The sequence below is a fragment of the Desmodus rotundus genome, chromosome 7 (assembly GCF_022682495.2).
Source record: "Desmodus rotundus isolate HL8 chromosome 7, HLdesRot8A.1, whole genome shotgun sequence".
Lineage (NCBI taxonomy): Eukaryota > Metazoa > Chordata > Mammalia > Chiroptera > Phyllostomidae > Desmodus > Desmodus rotundus.
Window position 1 is genome coordinate 77576397 of NC_071393.1, and position 26703 is coordinate 77603099.

The following is a 26703-nucleotide window of genomic DNA, read 5'->3' on the forward strand; positions in this document are numbered from 1 at the left end:
TGAGTTTTGTTCTGAAAGAGAGTAAAATTACTTGCAGATCCTCTTCCTTTTGTCAGGCCTCGTTCTGTGCTTGGTTAGGGCAGGTCAGTTTTCATTTTGTTCTGTATCTGAGGACATAGCATGTAATTCTAGGGTATGATACCTACATTTCTAGCAGGACTTGTAGCATGTCATCTGAATTCCCAAGATGTGCAGTAAAGATTCTGTACTATGGCTGGGCCAGAGAAACATTGTCTTTGAGTGCTAATGTGACCTCTGTTATTTCTCTTTAGGTCTAAACCCTGCAGCAGGTGCTCTTAGTTGGGCATGCTATATCTGTTCATGTACCCAAAGGAAACATAAGAATGTTACATCAGCCCTGGCTGGTGTAGCTCAGTGGATTGAGTGTGGCCTGCAAACCAAAGGATCGCTGGTTCAATTCCTAGTCCAGGGCACATGCCTGTGTTGCAGGCCAGGTCCCCAGTAGGGGGCGTGTGGGATACAACCACACATTGATGTTTCCATCCCTCTCTTTCTCCTTCCTGTCCCCTCTCTCTAAAAATAAATAAGTAAAATCTTTTTTTTTAATGTTACACCATTATTTTGCATTTAATATTCTTGCTTCAGAATGATTAATATTTTTTATGGGCAATTGCTAATCAAAGTTTCATGAACCTCTCAAAACATTACTCAGGATTCCTATGTAAACTATGTAATCAGGTGTCTTAATAAATTGGTTAGGACTGGTAGTTTGGAAAGCAGAAAAGTTGGTGTTTGTGCTGCCTGTCACTATGAGAACCAATGAGTAGAGACAAGGATTGAATCTTTATAGACACTTTATTCAGATGCTGGTGATCTGAGAAGACGGTGGGATATGTACCCTAAAAAACCATTTTAACATCACATCTCAAGCCAACCCTTTTTATAAGGACAAAAAAAGGGTACGTAAGGGGTTTGGAATTAAGGGGAAAAGGTTAGGTAGATAAAAGTTGTAGTCTGGCGATTGTCCTAGCATCCCAATGATTCTTTATCTGGGTCTTGGTTGGTGGATGTTCCCTCCGTGGAGCACAATGGCTCAGATACCATGTGCCTGCAGTCCTCCTGAATTGCTAGTGGGTCTCCTGAAGTTAGGTTTGGTCTGGTCATACATTCCAGTTCCTGGAGCAGCTTTCTATATTCATTAATCACTAAGCCTATTAACTATAAGCTAAAACTAAAAAAAAATTTTTTAGTTTGTTCTATTGTTCTGTTGTTCATTTGTCCTAATTTTTCCCCTTTACTTCCCTCCACCTGGTACACCCCTTCCCTCCAGCAGCCCCTACCCTTAGTTCATATCCATGGGTTGTGCATATAAGTTTTTTGACTTCTCCATTTCCTGTACTATTCTTAACATTTTCCTGTCTATTTTTTAGCTACCAATTATGCTTCTTAAACCCTGCACCTTTTCCCCCATTCTCCCTCTTCCCATTCCCCTTCCCAGCTGATAACCCTGCAAATGATCTCCATACCTATGATTCTGTTCCTGTTCTGGTTGTTTGTTTAGTTTGTTTTTGTTTTTGTTTTTTAGATTTAGTTGTTGATAGTTGTGAGTTTTTTGTCATTTTACTATTCATAGTTTTTTTTTTAATCTTCTTTTTCTTAAATAAGTCCCTTTAAGGTGTCATGTAATAATGGCTTGGTGATGATGAATTCCTTTAGCTTTACCTTGTTTGGGAAGCACTTTATCTGCCCTTCCATTCTAAATGATAGCTTTGCTAGATAGAGTAATTTTGGTTGTAGGTCCTTGCCTTTCATCACTTTGAATACTTCTTGCCAGCCCCTTCTTGCCTGCAAAGTTTCTTTTGAGAAATCAGCTGACAGTCTTATGGGAACTCCATTGTAGATAACTCTCTGCTTTTTTCTTGCTGCTTTTAAGATTCTCTCTTTGTCTTTAACCTTTGACATTTTAATTATGATGTGTATTGGTGTGGTCCTTTTTGTATCCAACTTGTTTGGGACTCTCTGTGCTTCCTAGACTAGTGTGTCTATTTCCTTTGCCAAATTAGGGAAGTTTTCTTTCATTATTTTTCAAAGAAGTTTTCAATTTCTCGCTCTTCTTCTTGTCCTGCTGGCACCCCTATGATTAAGATATTGGAATGTTTAAAGTTGTCCCAGAGGTTCCTAAGCCTCCCCTCATTTTTTTGAATTCTTGTTTCTCCTTTCTGTTCCAGTTTATTTCTTCCTTTTGTTCCAAGTCATCGATTTGAATCCCAGCTTCCATCCCTTCGCTTTTGGTTCCCTGTATATTTTTCTTTATTTTACTTACTGTATCCTTCATTTCTTCCTTTATTTTGTGGCCATACTCAATGATCACCAGTGTTTTGAATTCTGCATCTGGTAACTTCGTTGTCTCTGTTTCATTTAGTTCTTTTTCTGTGGTTTTGTTCTGTTCTTTAATATGGGTCATATTTCTTTGCCTCCTCAATTTGGTGGCCTCCCTTTGTTTGTTTCTATTTATTACTCAGGGGTGATTTTACTCTCTGTCTTAGTTGTATGGCCTGTGTAGAAAAGGTACCTGTGAATTGTGTGGGGCAGATTCTTAGGTAATTGCTAGGTTGAGGCAACCTGCTTCACTGCTTTGTGGCTCTGTATGTTGGCAGAGGCGGAGGGGTGCCAACCAACATACAGAATTGGGACAGTGCTACTGCCTGGTTTCTAAAGGCCTGCTCATCCCTCACCCCACTTCCAGTCACCTCACCCACTTCCCCTATGTGATTGGTGCCCTTCTTGTTGCTGCTGTGATGTTGGTGTACATTCTAAGCCCCTGCGGGCTCCATAAGCAGCTAAAATCAGGCAGTTTCTTCTGCTGTCCCAACTCCCATTGGTTTTTACAGCCAGAAGTAATGGGTGTTTATCTTCCCAGTGCTGGAACCCTGGGCTGGGTAGTCTGGCCTAGGGCTAGGATTGCTCACTCTTTAGGTATTCCTCCCAATATTTATCTGACACATGTCAATGTAGTGCCATCCATTCCACTGCCACAGCCTTTCTGCGCCACACTTCCTCTCTGCCTCATTTCCTTGACTCCGCTCTTCTTACCCTCTGGATGAGTGTGGCTTCTTTAAATCCTTGGTTGTTGGACTTCCATACAGCTTGATTTTCTGATGGTTTTGGGTGTTATTTGCTTTGAGATATGGTTGTCATTCTTTTTGTGGTGCCTGATGAGGCGAAGCCTATCTACTTATGCCTCCATCTTGACCAGAATTCTAAAGCTAAAAATTTTTAACTGTTGAGTTCCTCCATCAGTTTTACATTTAAATGTTTTTATTTCTCCAGCCTGCATCTTGGACTCTTTTTATTCTAAAGAGAAAGGCATAACTTTGACGGCTCTAAATACTTCAATATATGTTTGAAAAGGGGTTCTCAGCCCCGATTCTAGTGTGTGTGGCTTCCAGACACCAACCAGCAATTCTCAGAAGCCATCTGGGTGTCCAAGAATTCAACTCAATTCTGGCAGTCTAACCAGAGATAGAATCACTTCCACCAGTGGTGGACTGTCTCACAAGACTGCCCTCTACTTCAGATGCCAGTCACAAGCCCAGGTTGTTATCTGGATTTCTGATTGACTAGGCATATAAATCGGAGGTTCCTACCACCTCTCTGCAGTAGATTAATTTGCAAGAAGAGCACAGAGAAGTCAAGAAAAGTCATTTACTCACTAGATTGCCAATTTATTACAAAGAATGTTAAAGGATTCAAATCAATAGCCAGATGAAAAGATATTTAGGGAGAGATATATAAAAGATATATAGGAACAAAGGAGCTTCAGTCCTCTTCAAGCTTGGGGCCTGACACAGGGGCACATGTAAACATTCTAATTCCCCAATATAGTAGCTGTATGAAAAAGGGCCAGCAAGGTGTCTTTTTGGATTTTTATGGAGGCTTCATTACATAGTTATGATTGATTAAGCCATTGGCCATTGGTGATTGAGCCCCTCAAGACCCTCTCCCCTGCCTGAAATCTGGGTGGGACCGAATGTTCCCATCCTCTAACCACCTGGTTGGCTCCTACTGGCAGCCAGCTCCCATCCTTAATAGTTTTTCAAAAGTTACTTCATTAACATAACAAAAGATACCTTAATCACTCTCGTTATTTAGGAAATTCCAAAGGTTTATGGAGCTCTGTGCTAGAAATAGGACAGAAAACCCCAAAAATATATATTTCTTATTTTACATCACAATATCACAATATATTGATATTTGATAGAATATTAGCAGATATTCTCACAAATCAGTCATGCAGGGTAAATGGCATTATCCTTATTTTTCAGGTGAGGACTGTGGCTTCAAAAAATTAGGCACGAAACCAAAGTCATACAGTTAATAAATTATAGAGCCATGACTTGAGCCCTGATCTATCTAAATCCAAAGGCCATGCTATTTATTTTTTATTCACTTGGCTGTGCCACAGAACCACCTTTGGAGCTTTTGATAAATGCAGATACCAAGGTACCATTCCCATATTCGGTGTATGTCTGGGTTGGTATCTGAAATACTGAAGTGGTGCCAGGGCTGAGGATTGTTGCTTATTAGTGCCATACTCCTTCTCCATATAGTGATAGGCACTGGATTGTGAAGAGCTGTAAGGCGGGACACTGGAAGTGTGCATGTTGTAGCCCAGTCATTGGAAAGAAAATGAGAGTATAAGGCAAAGATGGTTCTTTTTTTTTTGGCTCTCAGAGTAGAGGCTTCACCTGAAAACTAATAGAGATGTGAAGGAGGATTAACTTAAACTTACCGACTTTTGCAAGTATTTGATCCAGTTGTTCCAGAAATAACACTTTGAATTTTTAAGTCAAGTGAGAGGTATGTCTCATCTCTACTATTGTGAATTCCAGTTTCCACATCTGTAAAAGGGGATATCTATCTCAGATAGGTTTGAGGGTGACATGAGATTAGTACCTGCTTCATACTAAGAACTCTCAGATAATGGACCTACTATTATAACTAGTACTATTATTACCTCCTTTGGAATTACCAGACATAGTTCCAGTCCTTAGTCCCCTAACCACCTATTCCTCGCGTTTTTACTGTTGTGTCTATGTGTGGCCTCTTCCTTTAACACTTTCTGCTTACTGTTTTCTTTGCAGTTCCTCAGGTACAGTGTGCTTGCTCCTGTCTCAAGGCCTTTGTACTTGCTGGTTTCAATCTGAATGTTCTTCCTCTGCACTTCATTCATACCTCTGCTCAAATGTCTCTTCTCAAAAATGCCTTCCCTGACCAAACTATCTATAATAGTATCTTCCACCACTCTCTCTTATTACACCCAACAAGAATGTAGTGTCATAGGGCAATAACTTGGTCTGTTTTGTTCACTACTGAATCTTCAGCTTTTTAGAACAGTGCTTAGCATATAGTAGATACTTAAATATTGTTGAGTGATTGAATTTCCATACTGAGAGTTCTCTTTTATAAAAAATACAAAAGCCAGGACCATAGCGATATAAAAGCCATGTGCTCTAGTGGCTTTGTGTCCTGTATGTTGTCTTTATGGTAAATAGAATTTATCATTTTATCTTGGTATTTTGCCTTAATAATGGCTTTATCAAAGATATATCTTTAACAGCCTAGTTATTAATGATATTATCTGATAGCAGCATACTATTATCTGTTGACTTGTATATTTTTCCTGGCTCTCAGTAATCCTCAAAGGAGAGGACCAGGGTAAAATATATAAAGGGTTAGAAATGTTTTAATATTATAAATTATTGTTTCCAGTCTTTTTAGTGTTTAATCCCCCCCATACTTTTATTGTCTTTGGGCTCATATTTACTATTCTCTTAATTTGATTAGGAAGTACACACAGCCATTGACCTGATGCTTAGGACTTTCCTGAGAATTTACTCTATCATGTAGGTACAAGAATGCTCATGATAAAATTGTTTATAATGACAAATTAAATACCACATAAATGGTATAGGGAGGGTTATATATATAAAATGTAGTAATCATTAAAAATAGTAATGATATTGAGCTGTATTTATTAACCTACAAATATATCTATGATTTTTAAATGAGACAAGCAATTTAGAATAAAGCAAGTGTAATATAACCTCATTTTTTGTGGAGAAAAATTAGTTTCTTATACCTATATAGATAAAAAATCTTAAGAACCCTATACAAAATTAGAGAGCGAGATTAACACTTTTAGTTTTCTTCAAGTTCACTGGTAGTTTTCTAGATTTTTATTTGTTTCAGTACCACTAACTATAACTATTAATTCTGGCCCCTGGGAAAACTTCTAACTACCTTGTCCTAGGTATAAATAAATCCACCTTTCCCCTTAGTCCAACAAAAATAAGGCTAGAATTTTTTAAAAGGAGATTTTTCCTAGAAAGACAGACAGCCAACAAATATATGAAAAGGTACTCAACATCAATAGTTATAAGAGAAATGCAAATACAAACCACAATGAGATACCACCTCACACCTGTTCAAATGTCTATTATCAGTAAGACAAGAAATAACAAGTGTAGAAGAGGATGTGGAGTAAAGGGAACCCTTACACACTGCTAGTGGGAATGTAAATAGGTGTATCCACTATAGAAAACAGTACGGAGATTCCTCAAAAAATTAAGAATAGAGCTAGTATATGACCCAGCAATCTCTCTTCTGGGTATCTACCCCAAAATTATGAAAACACTTATTTGTAAAAATATATGTACCTGTATGTTCACTGCAGCAGTATTTACAATAGCTAAAACATGGAAACAATGTAAGTGTTCTTTAAAAGATGACTAGATGAAGAATTGCATGTACGAGGGCCCACCCCCAACATGGGATTTATTTATAAAAAATTCTGTATTTATTCTTACGTGTTTAAACTTAAGTCACATTCAAAGTACTCTCCATTTGAAGGAATACAACCTATTGAGACTTTTTTCCTACTAAAAACAGTTTTGAACTTGTCAATTTTGATGCCTTTTAGTGCTTCTGCCGTTTTTGTTTCACCTCTTCGACACTGGCAAAATGTTTTTTCCTTTGAGAACTCTTTATTCAGGGAAACAAAAAAAGTCATTCGGGGTGAAATTGGGTGAATAGGGAGGGTGGGGCACTGGGGTCATGCCGTTTTTTTAGTCAAAAATTGCTGAACACTGAGCTATGTGAGCAGGTGCACTTGTAAATCCCCCATCATGAAATGGGCAAATGCATTGAAAGAGTCTTCAAAAAAAAATTCACTGAAGCGAAACATAGCCTCTTACAATGCCAGCTGGTACACTGATACAGATGAGTTCCTAGAACTCTCACCTAGTGGGAGAAGCCAGTACTACAAGGGGTCTACTCTCCAGAAGATAATTTTGGGTTTTTTTGAGTTCCCCCTCAAATACGATGGTGTTCTATTCTGCCTTAACAAAGATGAAATATTGCCATGTGTGACAACATTGATGGGTCTTGAGGGTATTAGGCTAAATAAGTCAGATGGAAAAAGACAAGAACCATATGATTTCACTCATATGGGATATAAAATAAAGAGCAACAAATGAACAAACAAAATAAACATACAGACTCATAGATACAGACACCAGAATCATGGTTACTGGAGGGAAGGGAGGCAGGAGGAGGATGAAGAGGGTAAAGGGGATCACATACATGGACACAAGAGGAGACCAGACTTCGGTGGTGAGCACACAATAGAGTATATAGATGTTGTATTATAAAGTATACCTGAAGTTTATAAATATTATTAACCAGTGCTACCCAAATAAATTTAATTAAAAAAATTAAAGTAATCCGGAGGAAAACAGAAAATAAGTCTGATAAAATAATGTATATAATAGGATCCTAATTTTGTTTAGGGTATACAAGGTCTGTCCAGAAAGTATCAAGCTGTTTACTATGAAAAAGAGGCATTTATGGGAGAAAATACAAGATACAAGAAACATTGTACACAGGACAATGACACCACAGTCCTCTTCGAAGTGGGCACCTTGGGACCTCACACAGTTCTCCCAGTTGCCATCAGCTGCCCCATCTTATTTTCCTGAATCTAACTGAGGGTCTGAAATCTCTTCCCTTTCAAAGATAATTTTAGTTCTGGGAAAAGCTATAAGTCACAGGGCCCAAATCTGGGCTGTAGCAGGGGCTGAGTCACCTGAGTGATTTTATGTTTTGCCAAAAACTCTGTACAAGGCATGATGCCTGAGTGGTGTGTTGTGATGAAGCTGCCAATCATCAGTTGCCCATATCTGCTGCCTTCTGAATCATCCAAATAGCTTCGGCAGAGGAATGTTCAAGCTTAATGCAAAATTTAATGCAGTTTTGTTGCTGTACTCCCTCGGTCATTTTGAATGTGATGGCCACACAGTACCCATGCTCACTCATTGGCATCTACCACCCCCACTGACTAGTACAGTGAAGTTGTCATTGTTCACGCATGTGCCTTCCAGTCCACTCTCCTTGGCTGCCAGGTTACATCAATGTTGCACAAACTGTTCTCATTACATTAACAATGGTTGGACTATTTCTGGACAGACCTCATACAGTATAGTGTACAAAAAACCCCCACGACACTGAAGAGATATTCTCAAAATGGTAACAGTAGTTTTAAATGGTGAAATGACAGTTATTTTTAAATTTCTTTATGCTTTTTTATTTTTCCATACTTTCTCTAGGAATATGTATTATGTCACCCTTAAAAGAGTTCCATATTACTGCTCTGCTTCTACTATAACAGATTTAAATTCCTCTGGGTGCTTTCTAAAGTCTCTTTTAATCCAGCTTTTTCCTATCTAAACCATAGTTTTGCCTCCAAATAGACACCTTGTTCTTGAACAGGAGGCATTATCATATAAACTAAGGACATGTATGATAACTTCTTGTTTAATAGTGGAGGTGCTCTCTCTTGTCTTCTGATTTGTATGGTGCTGGAGCCAGCTATGGTCAAAACAGCAATCAACAAATTTGTAGATCATGACTGACTGCTCTTTCTGAATATATCTACCAGATGCTTAGTGTCCTTAGAGTCTGTTAGCAAATCAAAATTATATTGTTAAACCTGACATAGTACTCTTCTTTCAAGATGTTAGCTGGTAGTTGTCATTTAGCTGTCTTATGTGCAGAAGTGGGTATTGGGCATTATAGCTGACAGTAGGAACAACGTAATGGGAACACAGTAAGATACAGAAAACCTCAACTTTCTATAAATTTGAGTAGATTGCTTTCTTAGTGAATTTTAAATTTCTTGGGTCCTTAAGTTTAGAGATCCATGTCATAATAAACAAAATTGAGTGGTTGAAATAAACTTTGAGGATTATAAAAATTACCCAAGTGTACTAGTTAGGATTGATTAGGCTGTGGTATATTAATTTACAACTCCCAAATTGCAGTCACTTAAAAACAATAAAGGTTTATTTATTGCTCATATGATAGTCTGGTGCAGGTTGGATGACTCTCTTTGTAGCTTGTTTTCCCCTTTCATTATGTGAAGCCACCATCTTCATTTGTAGCCTCCTAAGTTGTGGCAAAAAGTGAAGACAGATTGTAGGTGATTTGTACAGATTTTATCACCATACTTGGAAGTGTCACATTCAGTTTCACCTACATTCTCATGATCAGAACCCAGTCTTATAGGCCTTAACCACAAGAAAGGCTGATCTTTCCCTGTGCGCAGGAAAAATATAATGAAATAGGGTTACATAGCATCATCTCAGCTACCAAAGTTTTAGAAGTATAAAATGTGCCACTAACCATATCTTAGAGATGAGCTTTTCTATTTTTCCATCTTTATCTTTCTTTTCTCTAGCTTCTTTCTTTGCTCTCTTTCTATCATGTTAAGCTGCCCAAGGATGCAGTGGAATTAGTGGTAGTGAGTCAAAATTTATCTCTTTCCCTGTTGCCTTCATTTCCTAAGGGAGAAAAAAGTCCCAACTCTAAGTATGTATATTTTTGTTAGTAAAGCCCTGGGTACAATTTAATTTTCTCTCTTTGAATATAAAATCTCAACTTCTTGTACCACTCATATTTAGTTTTTATTTAAATCTGAGCAACTGAGAGTAGCATATTTTTATTGGTTCACTTAACCTATAAATGTCAAGATTTATTTATGCTATGTATATAGAAAGGTCTCACTGTATCTGAAGAGATCAAATTTTAGTTGAACTCCTCTTATATGCCAGGCACTATTCTAAGTGTTGGGAATATAGTGGTGAACAAGATAGAGTTCCTACCATCTTATTTTCTGTTCAAATTTATTAATCACAAAAATTTGTGATAGATAGTGCAATGTACCAATCATTAACCACAATCATTAACTGTATAAGGATTACAAAATTAGGATAAGCATCATAGGATTAGTGCAGTGTAAATAGATTTGTGGTGGTTGGTTTTTTTAGAAATCATAAAATCAATGGGATAATATGGATCTAATTTTTTCTTTTAGTTTTGAAGAAGCCTCCTGTTTCTGTTTCTCAATATGGAAGTCATCAAGCAATCTCCCATCATGCAACTGGACAACCCCTCTCCCCAAATATGGTTCCAGGTATGAAGTCTTATTGTTAAATTTGTACTTGAAAACCAATTTCCTGGTCATGTATTTTTATGTAGTGAATAAAACATGTCATTTAACAGCATAGTGAAGTAGCATTTTTCTAGTTAATGTTATATATTTTCAAATGACTCATAAAAGTTCAGGAAGAAGTAATCATTTAAAAATGTACATTGTGCCCTAGTCGGGTAGCTCATTTGGTTAGAGATTGTAGGTTTGGTCTCCAGTCAGGGCTCATGCAGGAATCAACCAAATGAATGCATAAATAAGTGGAACAGCAAATTGATGTTTCTCTCTCTCTCTCTCTTTCTGTCTGTTTAAAAATCAATCAATAAAAAAATTTTAATGTACATTTAATATATTACTAAAAGCAAAAGAATTATTTGTTCTGCCACTCTGGACTATATTCACTTTCATCTCTTTCAGTCTGTATGTATTTACCTTTTCAAAATGTGTTCAAATTTGTCTCACAGAGGCCTTCTAGAAATTACTAGATCCACTTGTCTTAAACTCCCTACTCTGTACTTACGAATATTTGTTTTCTGAATACCTATTTGATTTTACATAAATGTTCTCGTAAAATGAAGATTGATAGAATTAAAATTAGTTATAATAAGGATCTAAATCAACATTTTGATGAGGAAAAGGTGGGGGGTAGGGGAAAGAAAGGTTATATCCAGGAGATTTTAGTAAGAAAAAAATTGGCCCTGGTCAGGTAGCTCAGTTGGTTAGAGCATTATCCGGATTGACCAAGGTTGCAGGTTCAATTGCCTGTCAGGACACATACAAGAATCAACCAGTGAATGCATAAATAATTGGAACAACAAACTGATGTTTCTTTCCCACGTGAGTGCTTGCGCTTTCTCGCTCTTACTCTCTTTCTCTTCCTCTCTATCCCCTGCCTTCTTTTCTCTCTAAGACCAATAAATAATTTTTTTTTTAAATCAAGAGTTAATAATTGTAATTGTGTAGATGAAAACTTCTAAAAAGTGTTACTGGATTTTGGAGATTTCTGACAATAATATGTAGTTTGGAGGGAGGAAAAGAGTCATTCTGCCTGTATCATTGCCATTTTAATTTTTTAGTTTCTACTATATATCCCTTTGGTAAATAGGTTTATAGTCAGTACTGGAGATGCTCACGGGGACTGATTAGTAAACTTCACACAGCTAGAAGCACATTGGTTATAAGATTTGGTTAAAGAAATTATAATAAATATTTAAAAGACAAAGCTACCCAACTACCCAGTGTCAGAAAACAATATGTCTTAGCTTTTCTAAAGCAGGTCTTGTGAAATTCTTCTGCAAAATAAGACCTTAACTTGATGTTTTTCTGTCATAGATTCTCATATAAATCATAATGGAAACCCTGGAACTTCAAAACAGAACCCTCCCAATCTTCTTCAGCGTTTAATTCCAGCCCCAAACTTGGAGAGTGAACCCAGAGTTCAAACAGTTATCCTAAAGCAGGCTACCAAGGATAGAGTCGGTGATTTCCATAAGTTGAAACAAAGTAAGAATCAGTTAATGAATATTATGCTGAAAAAATGTCTTTAAATACAATGTTTATTTATAAGGTCCAATTAAGATCTTTATTATTATAATGAAGATATTATATATCTAAGTAATGAATGTATATTAAAGCTATATGCATATTAGCAGAAAATATAATGGTGGTAAAATTTAAAAGAAAAACAAGTTTTAAGTGAATAGTGATCTTAAAGAAGATTTTTTTAAAGCTTCTATGTTTGCCAGTGTTAAATAATAGATTTCAGTTGAGTTCACTTTTAAACAATGCTATTAGTTCTTATGACTAAGATTTTTTTGAGAAATGAGAAATATATACTTTACTAGGCTAAGTGAGTGATTATAAGGAGAAAATAAATAGTTTTGAAAAAAGGATTCTGGGAGAAATATAGTCCTGGTGAGAGTGTTATAGTGGATGGTTCCCTGCTGCTTCCTTTTTCATTGGTTTCTACTGCAGTTTGTTTCATTTAAGTCTTAGGAGAGAAGTGAAAGAAATTGAACATATTCATAGTACTGTGTAATAAAGTATGAGTGCTTAATTGTTTCAGAGGTGTTGAGTTTGATAGATGGACAATACCTGTTAATTATAACTCTGGTAGATTCTCAGGAACTTACAAGAAAAAATTTGGTAGTAGAGAGCATTTGGTGCTGTGCAGTGTCTTTTAAACCATATGAGACAGCTCCCTTAAACTATACATTTTTACTGCTTCTGCTTTTCAAGGCTTCTTCTTCCCTTCAACTTCTGAACAAACAGAATGTCTAAAACCTCCACTTTGCCTTTGTTTGCTTTTTTGATGGGTTCTATATTCAGAACAGTGTTTAGACAGCTATCTGTACACAGGTTGCTTGTATGATGAGTACTGCACAGTGTTACATTTTTAAAATCTATCGAAGATATGTTATTCGTCTCATTACAGTTCATATTTCAGGTGTATATGAACATATAGTTTGGGTGCATTTAATTGACTTTTCTTCCTTGTTATTTAAAAGCATATCTCTGTATTTTGACTAAAGTATTATATGAAAAACGTTTTTATTTATAAGAATGTGACTAACATTTTAAATACAGTAAAAAAAGTATTTCCTCAAATCTTGTTGGAAGAATGGTCTGAAAACTTTTATCTCAACAAAAAGAGGTTTAGAGTAAGGGTATAACTAAATAATATATCTTAATTTGATCACTTAAGATCTTTTTCTAAACTTATAGTTTATTCTATACTTTTTTTATTTGCCTTACATATTTGTTCTTTTTTTTTTTTTTACCAATCTTTGGGCAAAGAATATGACTGGAAAATAATTGCCAGGAAATTATCACTCTCTACAACTTAACTTTAAAAGAGCCTATTGAGTTTTAAACATTCCAAATTCTTTTCAATGTATATATAGAGTTGAAATCAATGTGAGCACTATTTTGTCATTTACTTCTACATTATTTCTTACATACATTTTAACCTATCAGATAGTTACATAGTTGTCTTTTTAAATATATGTGTGTATATATGTGTATACTCACATATACATATATCTATACATTGTGCTTAGTCAATAATAATGTTCATTTAGCTCTATTCTTTTATTGTTTAAATTATTTCATATTCTCTCATATTAGTTGTATGTCTTTTCTCAAAGTACTTAATGCTTCCCCCACTTCGGGTGTTCCTTTACTGAATTTACTGAATTGAAGTGTATTCCAAACTGAAATTACTAGGTCAAAGTACTTGACTAGCTTTCTCAGTCCTGTTACCTTTTGTCAGATTATTCTCTAGAACAGTTTCACAGTGTCAATAGAGATGTTTACATTTATTTCACTATGACTTGACCACATTTGCTTTTTAACTCCTTTATAAGGCTTTTCGAATATGTTCCTTAAAGGTGTTCTAATAAGCATTTACTTTTTTGTGACTTGTCCATTTTTGTAAGAAATTTTACTGTAATTATTTCTTGGTATATAAACTGTGCATCAGTTTTGACCACTAAGCCTGGCAATTTTGGAAATTGATCTTATATCGTTGTATCAAATCTTTATAAATAATTAAGATGTTCAGACACTGACCTTTTATAAATGACTACCTTTATCATAATTTTTGGCTTCAATTGCCTTTCTTGATATGAGACTTTATTTTATCATGCAAAAGTTTTTTATTAGAACAATTTTTAAATTTTGATAAAATACAGATAAAATTCAGCAGTGTTCAATTCAGTGGCATTTAGTACATTCCCAATGTCGTACAGTCATCACAACTATCTAATTCCAGAACTTTTTCATCACCCTCAGAGAAACCTCTACCTATTAAATAGTCACTCCCCATTCCCTCCTACCACTTAGTTCCCAGCAATGACTAAAGCTGCTTTCTGATTTTATGAATTTACCTATTCTGGATATTTCATATATAGGGAATCACACAGTATGTAGTTTTTTTGTCTGGCTTCCTTCACTTAGCATACTATTTTTAAGTTTCAGCCATGTTGTTTCTTTTTATGGCTGGTTACTATTCAATTGTACAAATACACTTTGTTTATCCATTCGCCCATTGACCAAAGCAGCTGCACCATTTTACAGTCCCACTAGCAATGCATGAGTGTTTCAATTTTCCACATCCTTGTCAACACTTAATATTTTCCTTTCTTTTAACTATTGTCATACTAGTAGGTGGTATCATTGTGATCTTCATTTGCGTTTTTCCTAATGACTAATGACAATGAGCATCTTTTCATGTACTTGTTTGCCATTTGAATATCCTCTTTGGAAAAATGTCTCTTCAGCTCTCATGCCCATTTTTAAATTGAGTTGTTTGTTTTTGTTCAATTTTAAGCACTCTTTATGTACTCTGGATATAAGATTCTCATTATTTTTGCCCATTCTATGAGTTATCTTTTCACTCTGATAGTGTCTTTTGATACAAAAAGTTTTTAAATTTTGAAGTCCAGTTTATCTTTATTTTTCTTTTGTTCATGCTTTTGGTGTCATGTCTAAGAAATCTTTGCCAAATCAAAGGTCACGAAGATCTCCTGCTATATTTTCTTCTAAGAACTTTATAGTTTTAGCTTTTATTTGTAGGTTTTTAATCTATCTTAAGTTAACTTTTGTGTATCATGTGAGGTAAGGATGAAGCTTTATTGTTCTGTATGTGGGTATTTATCCCGGCACTATTTGTTTTTGTTTTAAATCTTTATTGCATTTTTTTTCCATTATCATTTATACTCCCCTCCCCCCATCAATCACCACACTGTGTCCATTGTCCATGAGTCCTTTTCCAGCACTATTTGTTGAAGAGACTCTTCTTTCCCCCCATTGAACATTCCTGGCATCCTTGTTAAAAATCAGTTGACCACAGATGCTTGGGTTTATTCTGGACTCTCAGTTCTGTTCCATTCAGACCAGATGATAGCAACACAATTTAGATTAACTTTGTAGTAATTTTTGAAATCAGAAAGTGTGAGTTTTTCTTTATAACATTTAGACTATTTGGGATCTCTTACAATTCCATGTGAATTTAAGATCGCTTGTTTATTTCTACTAAAAATACAGCTGTGATTTTAATAGGAATTGCATTGAATCTATTAATTGCTTTGGGGCATACTCTCATCTAAACAATATTAAGTATTCCAGTCCATGAAAACAGATGTCTTTCCATTTATATAGGGTATCTTTAATTTCTTTTGGCAATTATAGTTTAAAAAATTAGTTTAAGTTTAAATTAAAAAATAGTTTAAATTTAGTTTTTATAGTTTTCAGTGTATAAGTATTTTGCTTTCTTGGTTAAATTTATTCCTAAGTGTTTTATTCATTTTGATGTTATTGTAAATATGATGTTCTTAATTTCCTTTTTAGATATTTTTCTTGACTTTTGGTTTTAAATTCTTTTAATGCAATTTTCTAAGAATATGCTAATATTTGATTTCATCTGAGAGATTTAGAATATGGTATTTTATTTTCATATTGTAGAAATAATAGGTGTGCATCAGTGTTACATATATTATGTATATTTATCATGTATGTTAGCACATATATAACAAATGTATATATTTGAAGTCAATATTTTTTATACGATACAAAGTTTCTATGTCTGTTTTACATCAATTCCATCTTTTTTTCTTTTTACCTTTTATCACTCTTTACCCATTTTTCCCCACCCTCTGCCTCCGGCAACTACCAGTGTGTTCTCTGTATCTATGAGTTTGGTTTGTTGGTGGTGGTGTTGTTTTTAGAGTCTACATATAAGATCATATGGTATTTATATTTTTCTCTGTCTGACTTATTTCACTTAGCATAATACCCTCAGGTTCATCCTTTTTGCAAATAGCAAGATTTCATTCTTTTTTTATGGCTGAAAAAATATATATATTCACAATTTCTTTTTTAAAAATATTTTATTTATTTATTTTTAGAGAGAGAAGGAAGGGAGAGAGAGAGAGAGAGAACCATCAATGTGTGGGTGCCTCTTGTGTGCCCTCTATTGGGGACCTGGCCTGCAACCCAGGCATGTGCCCTGACTGGGAATCGAACCAGCAACGCTTTGGTTCATGGGCCAGCCAGCACTCAATCCACTGAGCCACACCAGCCAGACACTTTCTTTCTTTATCCATTCATTCACTCATTGATAGACACTTAGGTTGTTTCCATGGCTTGGCTTTTATAAGTAATGCTGCACTGAACATGGGGATGCGTATATCTTGTAAAATAAGTATTATATTTTTGTGTAATTTCTAGATCCTATGGTAGTTCTGGTTTTCATTTGTTGAGGATCCTCCCTACCATTTTCCATAGTGGCAGTAGCAATTTACATTCTCACCAACAGTGCACAAGGTTTCCCTTTTCTCCACATTTCTCTAATTATGACTGATGTTTGCTTGTTGATCTTGTGTCCTTCAACTTACCTGAATATGACACAATAGATTTTTATTTGTACATATTCAAGCATATCCAAGTTGACTCTTATGACAAACTTTCATTTCTTTTATAGAAAATCATCAGTCTTCATTTGGGCATAAATAATACTACTCAGTTTTTATTTATTTCCCATTTAATTGATTATTTTAACCTCTTTGGAACTTACACTGATCCCAAATAACTTCCTCTACTCTGATAACCATCTGTCACAGGATTCTTATTACTTATTTTTACTTTGTGGTATTTACTTCTTATTTATCACACTCATTAAATTATTTCACTATTTATAACCATCTCTAGAATTTTCATTTTATTCTAATTCTTATACTCCTAGCATATTATGATAATTTTTATAACAATTCCAATGTGTGTAGGTTTTTCCTGCACCGCCAAGCAGTCCTTAGACACCAGATGTCCCATAATTCAACTGTATTCTGACACTATCTACGTACCTGAAGGTAGCCTCAGATCTCACAGATTTGGGCTCAGTCCTTCAAGACTGCCACTCTTGCCCCCTTTGCGAGTCCAGGTTTTTGCCTGTGCTTCTGACTTATTGGCTATAGATCTAAGTTTCTAAGATCCCCCCCTTAGGTCTGATTAATTTGCTTGAGCAGCTGACAGAACTCAGAGAAACATTTTACTTAATAGATTACCTGTTTATTGTAAAATGATATAGCTCAGGAACAGCTAGACAGAAGAGATATATAGGGCAAGATATGGGGAGACAGTGTAGAGCTTCCACGTTTACTCCAAGCACTTTACTACGATCTCCAAATCTCTACCTTTTCACCAATGGAGAAGTGCTCTGATCCCTGTCCTTTGGAGTTTTTATGGAGGCATGGTTGGTTAAATAATCAGACACTGGTGATTGGTTCAACACCTAGCCCCTCTGCACTCCCTATAGGTCAGGGGGATGGGACCGAAAGTTCCAACGTCTAATTACTTGGTCAATTGTCCTAGCAATCTCATTAACATAACAAAGGACACCTCACTTAGGATGTGCCAAGGGTTTAGGAGCTGTCTGCCAGAAAAGGGGATGAAGACCAAATATATATTTTTTATTACAAACCACAATATCATGTATGGGTTTGCAAACTACTGTTTTTAATAAGTTGAGCCTACCTTAAAAATCCTAATTTTTTCTCTATTCTTCAGAAGAATTTCACTATTAGTTTATCAGTTCTATACTAGTCCTTAGAAACTTTTAATGTGTATTTAATTAAATCTGCAAATGAAATTGGGCAAAATTATATTACTATCTTTTGTTCTTACATCTAAGACTCCATTTATTCATGCTTCATTGTAGTCTTAATACTTTTCTTTGAATAAATATCTGACTTCCAAAATTAAATTGTCAAAAGATTTAATTTTTTTTATCACTTAAAAAAAAGAGCATTGTTTTCATTGTACTTTCAAGTTGTATATCACTATTGTATAGATTATAATTTATCTTTTGGCATTTCTCATTTATTGAAACTTTAAATTGCTGATTCATATGTCCAATAAATTCTTTTTATAAGGATTGTAAAAGATATACTATCATGGTAACTGTGATAGTGATTATATTTATCTGTTTCTTTTCCAGAGGGTGAACTGTATTTAGTGACAAAAGGACAAGATTTTTTCAGTGTAGTTTCACCTGATGATTATCTTCTTTTTTTAGCTTTATAATTTTCTTCTTTGGTTTTATTTCTTCTCAAAATCCTATTTGACTAAAACAATTCAATATAGTAATAGAATTATTTGAAATAAACTTTTAAGGTACGAGGAACCTGTAGACATAATTGAATGTTCAAATACTCAATGTATAGGTCATTGAGCCAGTGGCACCCCCATCGCCTGTGACTATTAAAATGATTTCAGGCCCTCTCCTAGACCTTACTTATATTTACATTAAAGTTTAACACTATTCTGATATGATTCCTTCATTTTAAAAGCAAGAAAAATTATATCCAGAGAGGTTAATTTGCTTGAGGTAAATGGTGGAACAACGAGAACCATTATCTAGGTCCCTTATCTTCAGGGTCCCTGCTTTTTCTCTGTATCACAGCACCTCCTCTATACTTGTGAAGTTTGGGGGAAATTATGTAATATTTTATTTTCTTGTTCTATTTCCAGCAAATTCCTAATCATATTTAAAAGTCGTGCTCTGCTGTCCCCTATTTGGTAAACTCCTTCTTATTCATCCCAGCTCCACTAAGTCATTCACTCCCTTCTCAAACTACTGAAATCCCTTGAACATACTTTCATTAGTGTATATGTCATGTTACTGTATAATTTGCTGCTGTAGGGGAAGAAAGTTTTCTTTGACCTTCTTAGGATCCCTGGCTGGGTCTGAAAATTAAACTAACAAAGACAGATTAATGGGAGAAAAGCATAAAAATTTATTTAATATAAATTTTATATGGCAGTGGACTCCTCATAAGGCAGTAAAGAAAGACCCAAAGAAATGGTTAAACCTGGGTGTTTTTATGCAAGATCTGATGAAGGGTGGAAAGTTGTGGAAAGATGTGATAGGACAAAGGGGTGAGGTAAGTATAGTAAACTAAGGGAAACTTAGTAAGATTTATTTTTTCAAATTCTTCTCAGTGTTACTCTGTCTTGAATATAAGGATGTTCCTTTCCTTCAGGTATAGGAAAGGCACCTCTCACATGAGGGTTTTATGACTTGCTTCAGGAGAAGATTAGAAAGTCCTTCCTGAACATGCCATTTATCAAATTCCTTCATTTTGAAATACAATAGTTTCTCCTTTTCCATGGTGCGTATGTTCCAAGTCCCTAGGGGATACCTGAGACCAGGACATCTATATCTATATCTACATCTACATCTACATCTTCAGCTTGCAGGGACTTGGGGAAAGGATATAGTATAGATATCAATGTAGATATAGATGTATGCGTGTATATGTGTTATATGTGTATATGTGTATATATGTGTATGTATATACATATGTAAAATGTTTTTTCCTATGCATACATACCTATGATAAAGTTTAATTTATAAATTAGACACAGTAAGAGATTAACAACAATAACTAATAACAATTATAATAGTATACTGTAATAAAAGGTATGTGAATGTGGTCTCTCTTTCTCAAAATATCTTGTATTATATTCACCTTTCACTTAAAGGAAACACTTTACAGCTTCTCTTGGGAGTATTGCCAGTATCACTACTCTTGAATTTTGGGCCATTTTTAAGTAAAACAAGAGTTACTTCAAAACAAGCACTGTGATAGTATAACAGCTGATCAGATAACTGAGATGTCTACTAAATGACTAGTGGGTAGCATAGACAGCGTGGGTGCCCTGGACAAAAGAATGATTCACGACCCTGGTGGGGCAGAACAGGGCACTATGACATTTCATCATACTATTCAGAGTAGCATACAATTTAAAACTTACAAATTATTTATTTTTAGAATTTTCCATTTCATATTTTTGGACCAAGGTTGACTGTAGGTAATTGAAACACAGAAAGCAAAACTATGGGTAAAGGGGGACTATAGTATTTAATATGGCAAGGTGCCATATTTAGGGGTCTTATATCCTGAATCCCACCATTCTCTTGTCTGAAACTTGCCGTCAGGGTTTGCCTGCAATACCTGTAGACTTAGGTGAATTACTCTTTCCTCAAAGTTCCTAAGATAGTCTGAGCTTCCTGAGTCTCAGGAAGTGATCTTCTTTACTCACCCATAAAGCTGGGCACCCTGTCTACCATGTATAGGCTGGTTTTTGCAAAGGGAGCTTTGTAAGTATTGACTCCTTAAAGTCAACCTTAGTTCTGTAAAGCTGTATCGGTTTTGGAATTTTGTGTAATTGTAGTCATACAATCAAAATGATTACTTGGTCATAAATCTTAATAATATATAATTATGAGAATTTTCCTACTTTAAATTTCTTCTAAAATTCTTAGTTCTGACACTTCTAAATTTTTCTTTTTAAAATTGTTGTTTATCAGTTTTAATTTTTTTCAAAAACCCAACTACTAATTTTGCCACTTTTTAATTTCTAATCCATCTTATATTTTATTCTTTGTTACTTGTGACTTATTTTATTTCCTTTTTAAACTTTTAGGTAGATATTCTTTACACTTCTTTTTCTTACTAATATATTTACTTAAACAAACTTATTGAATGTCCATTAGGCAGAATATTATGCATTTATAACCATAATTTTTCCTCTGTTGTTTGGTGGTATACCTTAGTTTTAATATATTGTATCTCCATTTTTACTGTCTTTTAAGACTATCTTGCCATTTTATTCTGATTTTCTTCTTTTTTTTCTCTATGGTTTTAATTGTTCACTTTATTGAAAATAAGTAAAAGAACTTTTGGAGTAGCAGATAAGGGATAAGCCTATTTCTTCATTAGGGCAATTGAGGCTTACAGAAATGGCCAGGCGTTAGCTGAATTTGAAGAATGTGATCTTGTGTTAGGCTAGATCTATGTGTTTTTGTTTTCAAAACAAATAGCAAAAGAATCTTTTGCAGAAATTGAAAATCACATGTGAGTTTTGTTTGGTCCACACAGTAATTTTTAAAAATATTAAATAGTTGCCAATATTTAAAAATTAAGATTTCACATAAAATTCCTAATATCTGGATTCTCTTAAACCAGAATGTTTGACATAATCACTGGAACTAATTATGACTATTCCCTCAGAATGAGACTTGCCCTATTGTCCCAGTTCTTATAACCCCACTCTGACATAACACATCCATTTATCTTGTCTGATTCTTGTAGACATTCAAATTTGTGGCTCCTTTCTACAGCGTGAGACTGTACAAGAGAAACCTTGTTCTTGATCTAGGGCAGGGGCTTAGCTATTTGGAATCCATGGCAGTATAGAAAGGTACATGAAGTTATACTAAGCCTGAGAGGGAAATATTAACTGAAATTTAGCAGTAAACAGCATCAGACTGAGAAATGATATTGAAAAATGGCAAATGAGGAAATTGTGGCCTTAAGAGAAAAGGTACTACACTAAAAATGTCAAAGGCAGAACACTTATCATCATGACACCTTATTGATAGATGGAAAATACAAAGTGGAATAGTGGAGTCTGGGTATGTGAAAGAGTCTCTTTTTCTGTCCTACTTCACTGCTTTTGCATTATGAAGACAGGACAGCTATGGCCTTAGTCTATATCTTTGTCTGATTTTATTTCATCTAGAGACCAGATATATGGAGAGATCAACAAATGCAAATGATAGTAGAAGTATAAATAGGTGATGAATATAAAAGCACTTGATTCTATACGTACAAAGTGTTATGCTGTTGGAAAAAGTTGAAAATCTTATTTTTAAAAAATTTTATTTATTGATTTTTAGAGAGAGAAGAAAGGAAGAAACACTGATTTGTTGTTCTACTTATTTATGCATTTATTGGTTGATTCTTGTATGTGCCCTGACTAGGGATCAAACTCGCAACTGTGGCTCATAAGGATGATGAGCAAAGCAACTGAGCTACCTGGCCATGGCTGAAAATTTTATTGAAAGTACTGATTATTACATATGGGGGCAAAAAACTCACTGTACACAGTGTTTATCACAAATCTTTTGGCAGTTTTAAATTCAGGGTTTTTGTTTTACAGATTAGTATATCATATTGATATATTTATAAAGATATGTACTTTTTTATAAATTTAACTTTGTATTGCCACATCACATATAAATGGCTAGATAATTTTTGGCATGTTTTGCTGTATTTGGAAGATATATATGGCTTGGTTTAATTTAAAATGTAGAATGTAGGCCCTAGCTGGGTGCCTCAGTTGGTTGGAATGTCACCCACCCATACACTAAAAAGTTGCCGGTTTGATCCCCTCTCAGGGTGTATACCTAGGTGAGGGGTTCTATCCCCTGTCTGGGTGCAAACGGGAGACATCTGATCATTGTTTCTCTCTCTCTCCCCTTCCTCTCTCTCTAAAATTAATAAAAACATACCCTTGGGTGAGAATTTAAAAAAATAAAATGTAGAATGTAGGCTATATGGTGATACAAGATATAGTTTGAGGGATACTTAGTTTAAAGTATCCTGGAGGCATATTTTGAAGAAATAGTCAGACACTGTCCAAAGTAGTTGAGATTGAGAATCCATGGACTCCCCACCTGTTTTTCAGGTAAGAGGGACATAGCCTACATATCTAGTTGCCTTGAATAGAGAAAATGTTTCATTTCAAATGTCAGACCCGTACTGAAAGACACAAGGACAGTTAGTTACTCCAGATTGTAGGTGGTTATTATTGGTCAGGCTGATCTCATATGGACTTTTCTGTACAGCATGCTCCAGGGTGCGTAGCAGCAGGGATTTATTTATTTAACTGTGGTTAATGATTCTTCTGAACAACATTGGAGAGACAAACTAGTGATCAGAGAGTACATGATTGTCGTTTTAAAACATTTTTTAAAAGATTTTATTTATTTATTTTCAAAGAGAAGGGAAGGGAGGAAGAAAGGGAGAGAAACATTGATCAGCTTCCTCTAGCATGCACCCTAACCAGGGCCAGGACCTGCAACCCAGGTGTGTGCCCTGGCCAGGAATCAAACCAGTGACCTTTTGCCTTGTGGGACAATACCCAACCAACTGAGCCGCACTGGTCAGGGTTTAAAAAAAATAATAATTACTGATTTTAGAGGGAGTGGGGGTAGAGAGAGAGAGAAACACCAGTTTGTTGTTCCACTTAATTATACACCCATTGGTTGTTTCTTGTATGTTTCCTAACTGGGGATCAAACCCCCAACATTGGTGTATCGACATGATGCTCTAACCACCTGAGCTACCTGGCCAGGGCCAATTTTTTTTATAATGTATGGATCTTTTAAAACTATTTTCAACCTCTGATTCAGATGGCTTAGTGAGTTCACTTTTGACATATCCCCTCTGCTCACACATATAATGATAGACAAAATGTGAGAGAGAACCAAAAGGATATTGATCATCTTAAAAATATGCTAAACATTTCTGTGGTGAGGAAATGGCAAAAAATGCAGAATAATGAAAGGATTTGAATGATTGGACCAATTAGGTTCCAGGTCTGGAAATGCACATTTCCAGGAATTTGGCTCTTAAGAGCCAAATAAATAAGAATAAATTGGACCCACTTACAATGGTAGCAGGCTTATTACTTAAAGCCAGGACCTGATTATTGCCTCACCTCCCTTGGCAGAACATACAGAAAATAAAGCTGTTGCTGACTGCCATTGAGGACTACAGTGTTTAGCAACCTGAAGGCTTATGGAGTTAGGAACTTAAAATTGGTGCCTTGTGACCATGCACTAAATTACACCACCATTGGTTCTATACTTAATCTGTGCTGTCCCCAATAGTATCATGGAATAGAAACTCTGAGATGTGATGATTGTAAAAGCTCGCCCTAGACTGGGTAACTTGGTGAAAGCATCTTTAATATGACCACTAGGTAAACCCTAGCTGGGTGATCATCTGCTTAGAGTGTTGTCCGATACTCCAAGGTTGTGGGTTCAGTCTCTGGTCAGGGTACATACAAGAAGCAACCAATGAATGCAGAAGTAAGTGGAACAAATTGATGTTTCTCTCTCTCTCTTTCTCCCCTTCCCCTCTCTCTAAAATCTATCTATCTATCTATCTATCTATCTATCTATCTATCTATATAAAGTAAAATGACTAGATAATATGAGTGAACACAGATAAGGAAAAAGAAAAAAAACATAAATACCCCCCCCACACTGAAAATTAGTCAGCAAACCAAAACACTAAAACTATGAGAAAAATTAACTCTAAGAGAGATAGTCAAAATATCAACAATTAAAACATGAAAATAATTTTATGTAACACTCTACTATAAACTAAATATGTTTAAGGGTGCTCAAAGAGATAGATGAAGACATAACCTTCTCAAAAAAAGAAGAATTTAAGGAACAGGCAGGAATAAAAAAAACAGGTAGATATAAAAATCAATTATACATTTTAGAAGTGAAAAATAAAATAATTGAAATAAAAAACCAGTGTCTGAGATGGTAGACCATGGACATAGTTGACTAAAGTGATTTGGAAGCTTGTATTGAGATATTCATCAGAATATAGCACAGAATGACAGAGACAGATGACAGATAGATTTAGAAGCAAATATATATCATATATATGACAGATGTTAAGAGAAACAGAAGATGTATGTATGTCTGATAGGAGTTTTGGGTAGAGAATGGAGGGAATAATCGATTCTCGAAAAGAATTTTGGAGTATTTGAAGAGCTCAGAATTTTCTGCAATTGAAGAAAGACATTAGTTCTCAGATAAAATGTTCCTTCTGAGTAGGATATATGAAGAAAATCTTTGCTCTTAAGCATTGTAGGAAAACATCAGTATCCAAAATTAAGGAAAATATATAAATGATGCCAGAAAATATAGATTATTTCCGAGGAACTGATGTTATGAATAATGGGTGTATAAATAACTATTTGAGTACCTGTTTTCAATTCTTTTGGGTGTATACCCAGAATTGAGAAATATCTTCTATAGTCCTTTTAATTTTACATTTTCTATGTGTATGTATTTGAGATCAAGTTGTAAATACAATACCCCGTAGCTAAGCTTTTGTGTCCTTTTATTGTCTGTTTTTAAAGAGATAACTTTAGTCTATGTATATTTACTTTTTTTCCAAGTCTGATATTCAAAGCACACTGCCTATCAGCAAATTGAAAGCCAAAAGATAAATGATTAATATCTTCACTTGATAATTGGAAAATAATTAACCAAAATAGAACCTTATGCCAGATAATGAAGAAAACAAGGGCAAAATGAAGACATACTCAGTTACACAAGCCTCAGTTTACCTCTCATAGACCTTCAATGAAAGAAGAGTAAAGATTATTCTTTAGTAAAAAGAAAATTGAAGAGGGATAGTAACAGAGACAAAATCATGGGAACTCAAGTCGATCAAAGCTGTTGGTAAATTTATTTTGTTAAAAAACTTTTTGTGGTAAGACAGCAAAAAGAATGCCAAATAATAATAAAAGGTAGGGTGTTGAAAGGTAAAATGAGAAGATCCATGTCTTGTGTAGAAAGAGGACAGAAATATTGAATACTTTGAAATTTTGTTAGAAAAATTTATGAAGCAGGTGTATTTCAAATTTAAGGATAATCACTAAAATAATTGAAATACAGGCTACTGCTTTCATCCAACAGTGGATAGAAGAGGACAAGAAGGTAATATTGAAAGAAAGGAAGAAAAAACAAGAAAGGGAGTCTAAACAGTAAAATCAAATAAATAAAGTATCAAGTACTACAAAAAAACATAAAGTTCTCTCTTTAAAAACAGACAATAAAAGGACATAAAAACTTAGCTACAGGATATAGTATTTACAACTTAATCTTAAATACATACATGTAGAAAATAAAAATAAAAGGACTATAGAAGATATTTCTCACTTCTGGGTATGTACCCAAAAGAATGGAAAACAGGTACCCAAATAGATATTTATACACCCATTATTCATAACATCATTGTTTACAGTAGCCAAAGGTGGAAGCAACCCAAGTGTTTATCAACGAATGAATGCATAAACAAAATGTGGTACATATGAACAGTGGAATATTATTCATCCTTAAAAAGGAAGGAAAGTGCTGCTTTGGCAGCATATATACTAAAATTGGAATGAGACCAAGAAGATTAGCATGGCCCCTGTGCAAGGATGACACGCAAATTCATGAAGCATTACATATTTTTGAGCAAAAAAGAAAAAGGACTCATGGGCATGGACAACAGTGTGGTGATTGCTGGTGGGGGGCGGGCACAAGGGGACTAAAT

At 34.9% G+C, this 26703-nt stretch overlaps 1 protein-coding gene and 1 non-coding gene across 3 annotated transcripts in view; both read left to right on the forward strand.

Annotated features, from left to right (window-relative positions):
- The window catches only part of GOLM2 (golgi membrane protein 2), a 110279-nt gene that overhangs the window by 58854 nt on the left and 24722 nt on the right, over nucleotides 1-26703 (forward strand). For both annotated transcript variants that reach the window (XM_024568353.3, XM_024568354.4), the window contains exons 7-8: nucleotides 10394-10492; nucleotides 11840-12010. In XM_024568353.3, coding sequence (XP_024424121.1) covers nucleotides 10394-10492; nucleotides 11840-12010 — 270 coding nt within the window. The remainder of the gene's footprint in view (nucleotides 1-10393; nucleotides 10493-11839; nucleotides 12011-26703) is intronic.
- On the forward strand, nucleotides 26517-26622 carry LOC112312038 (U6 spliceosomal RNA). The gene has a single exon (XR_002975497.1). It is a non-coding gene; the product is annotated as a U6 spliceosomal RNA (small nuclear RNA).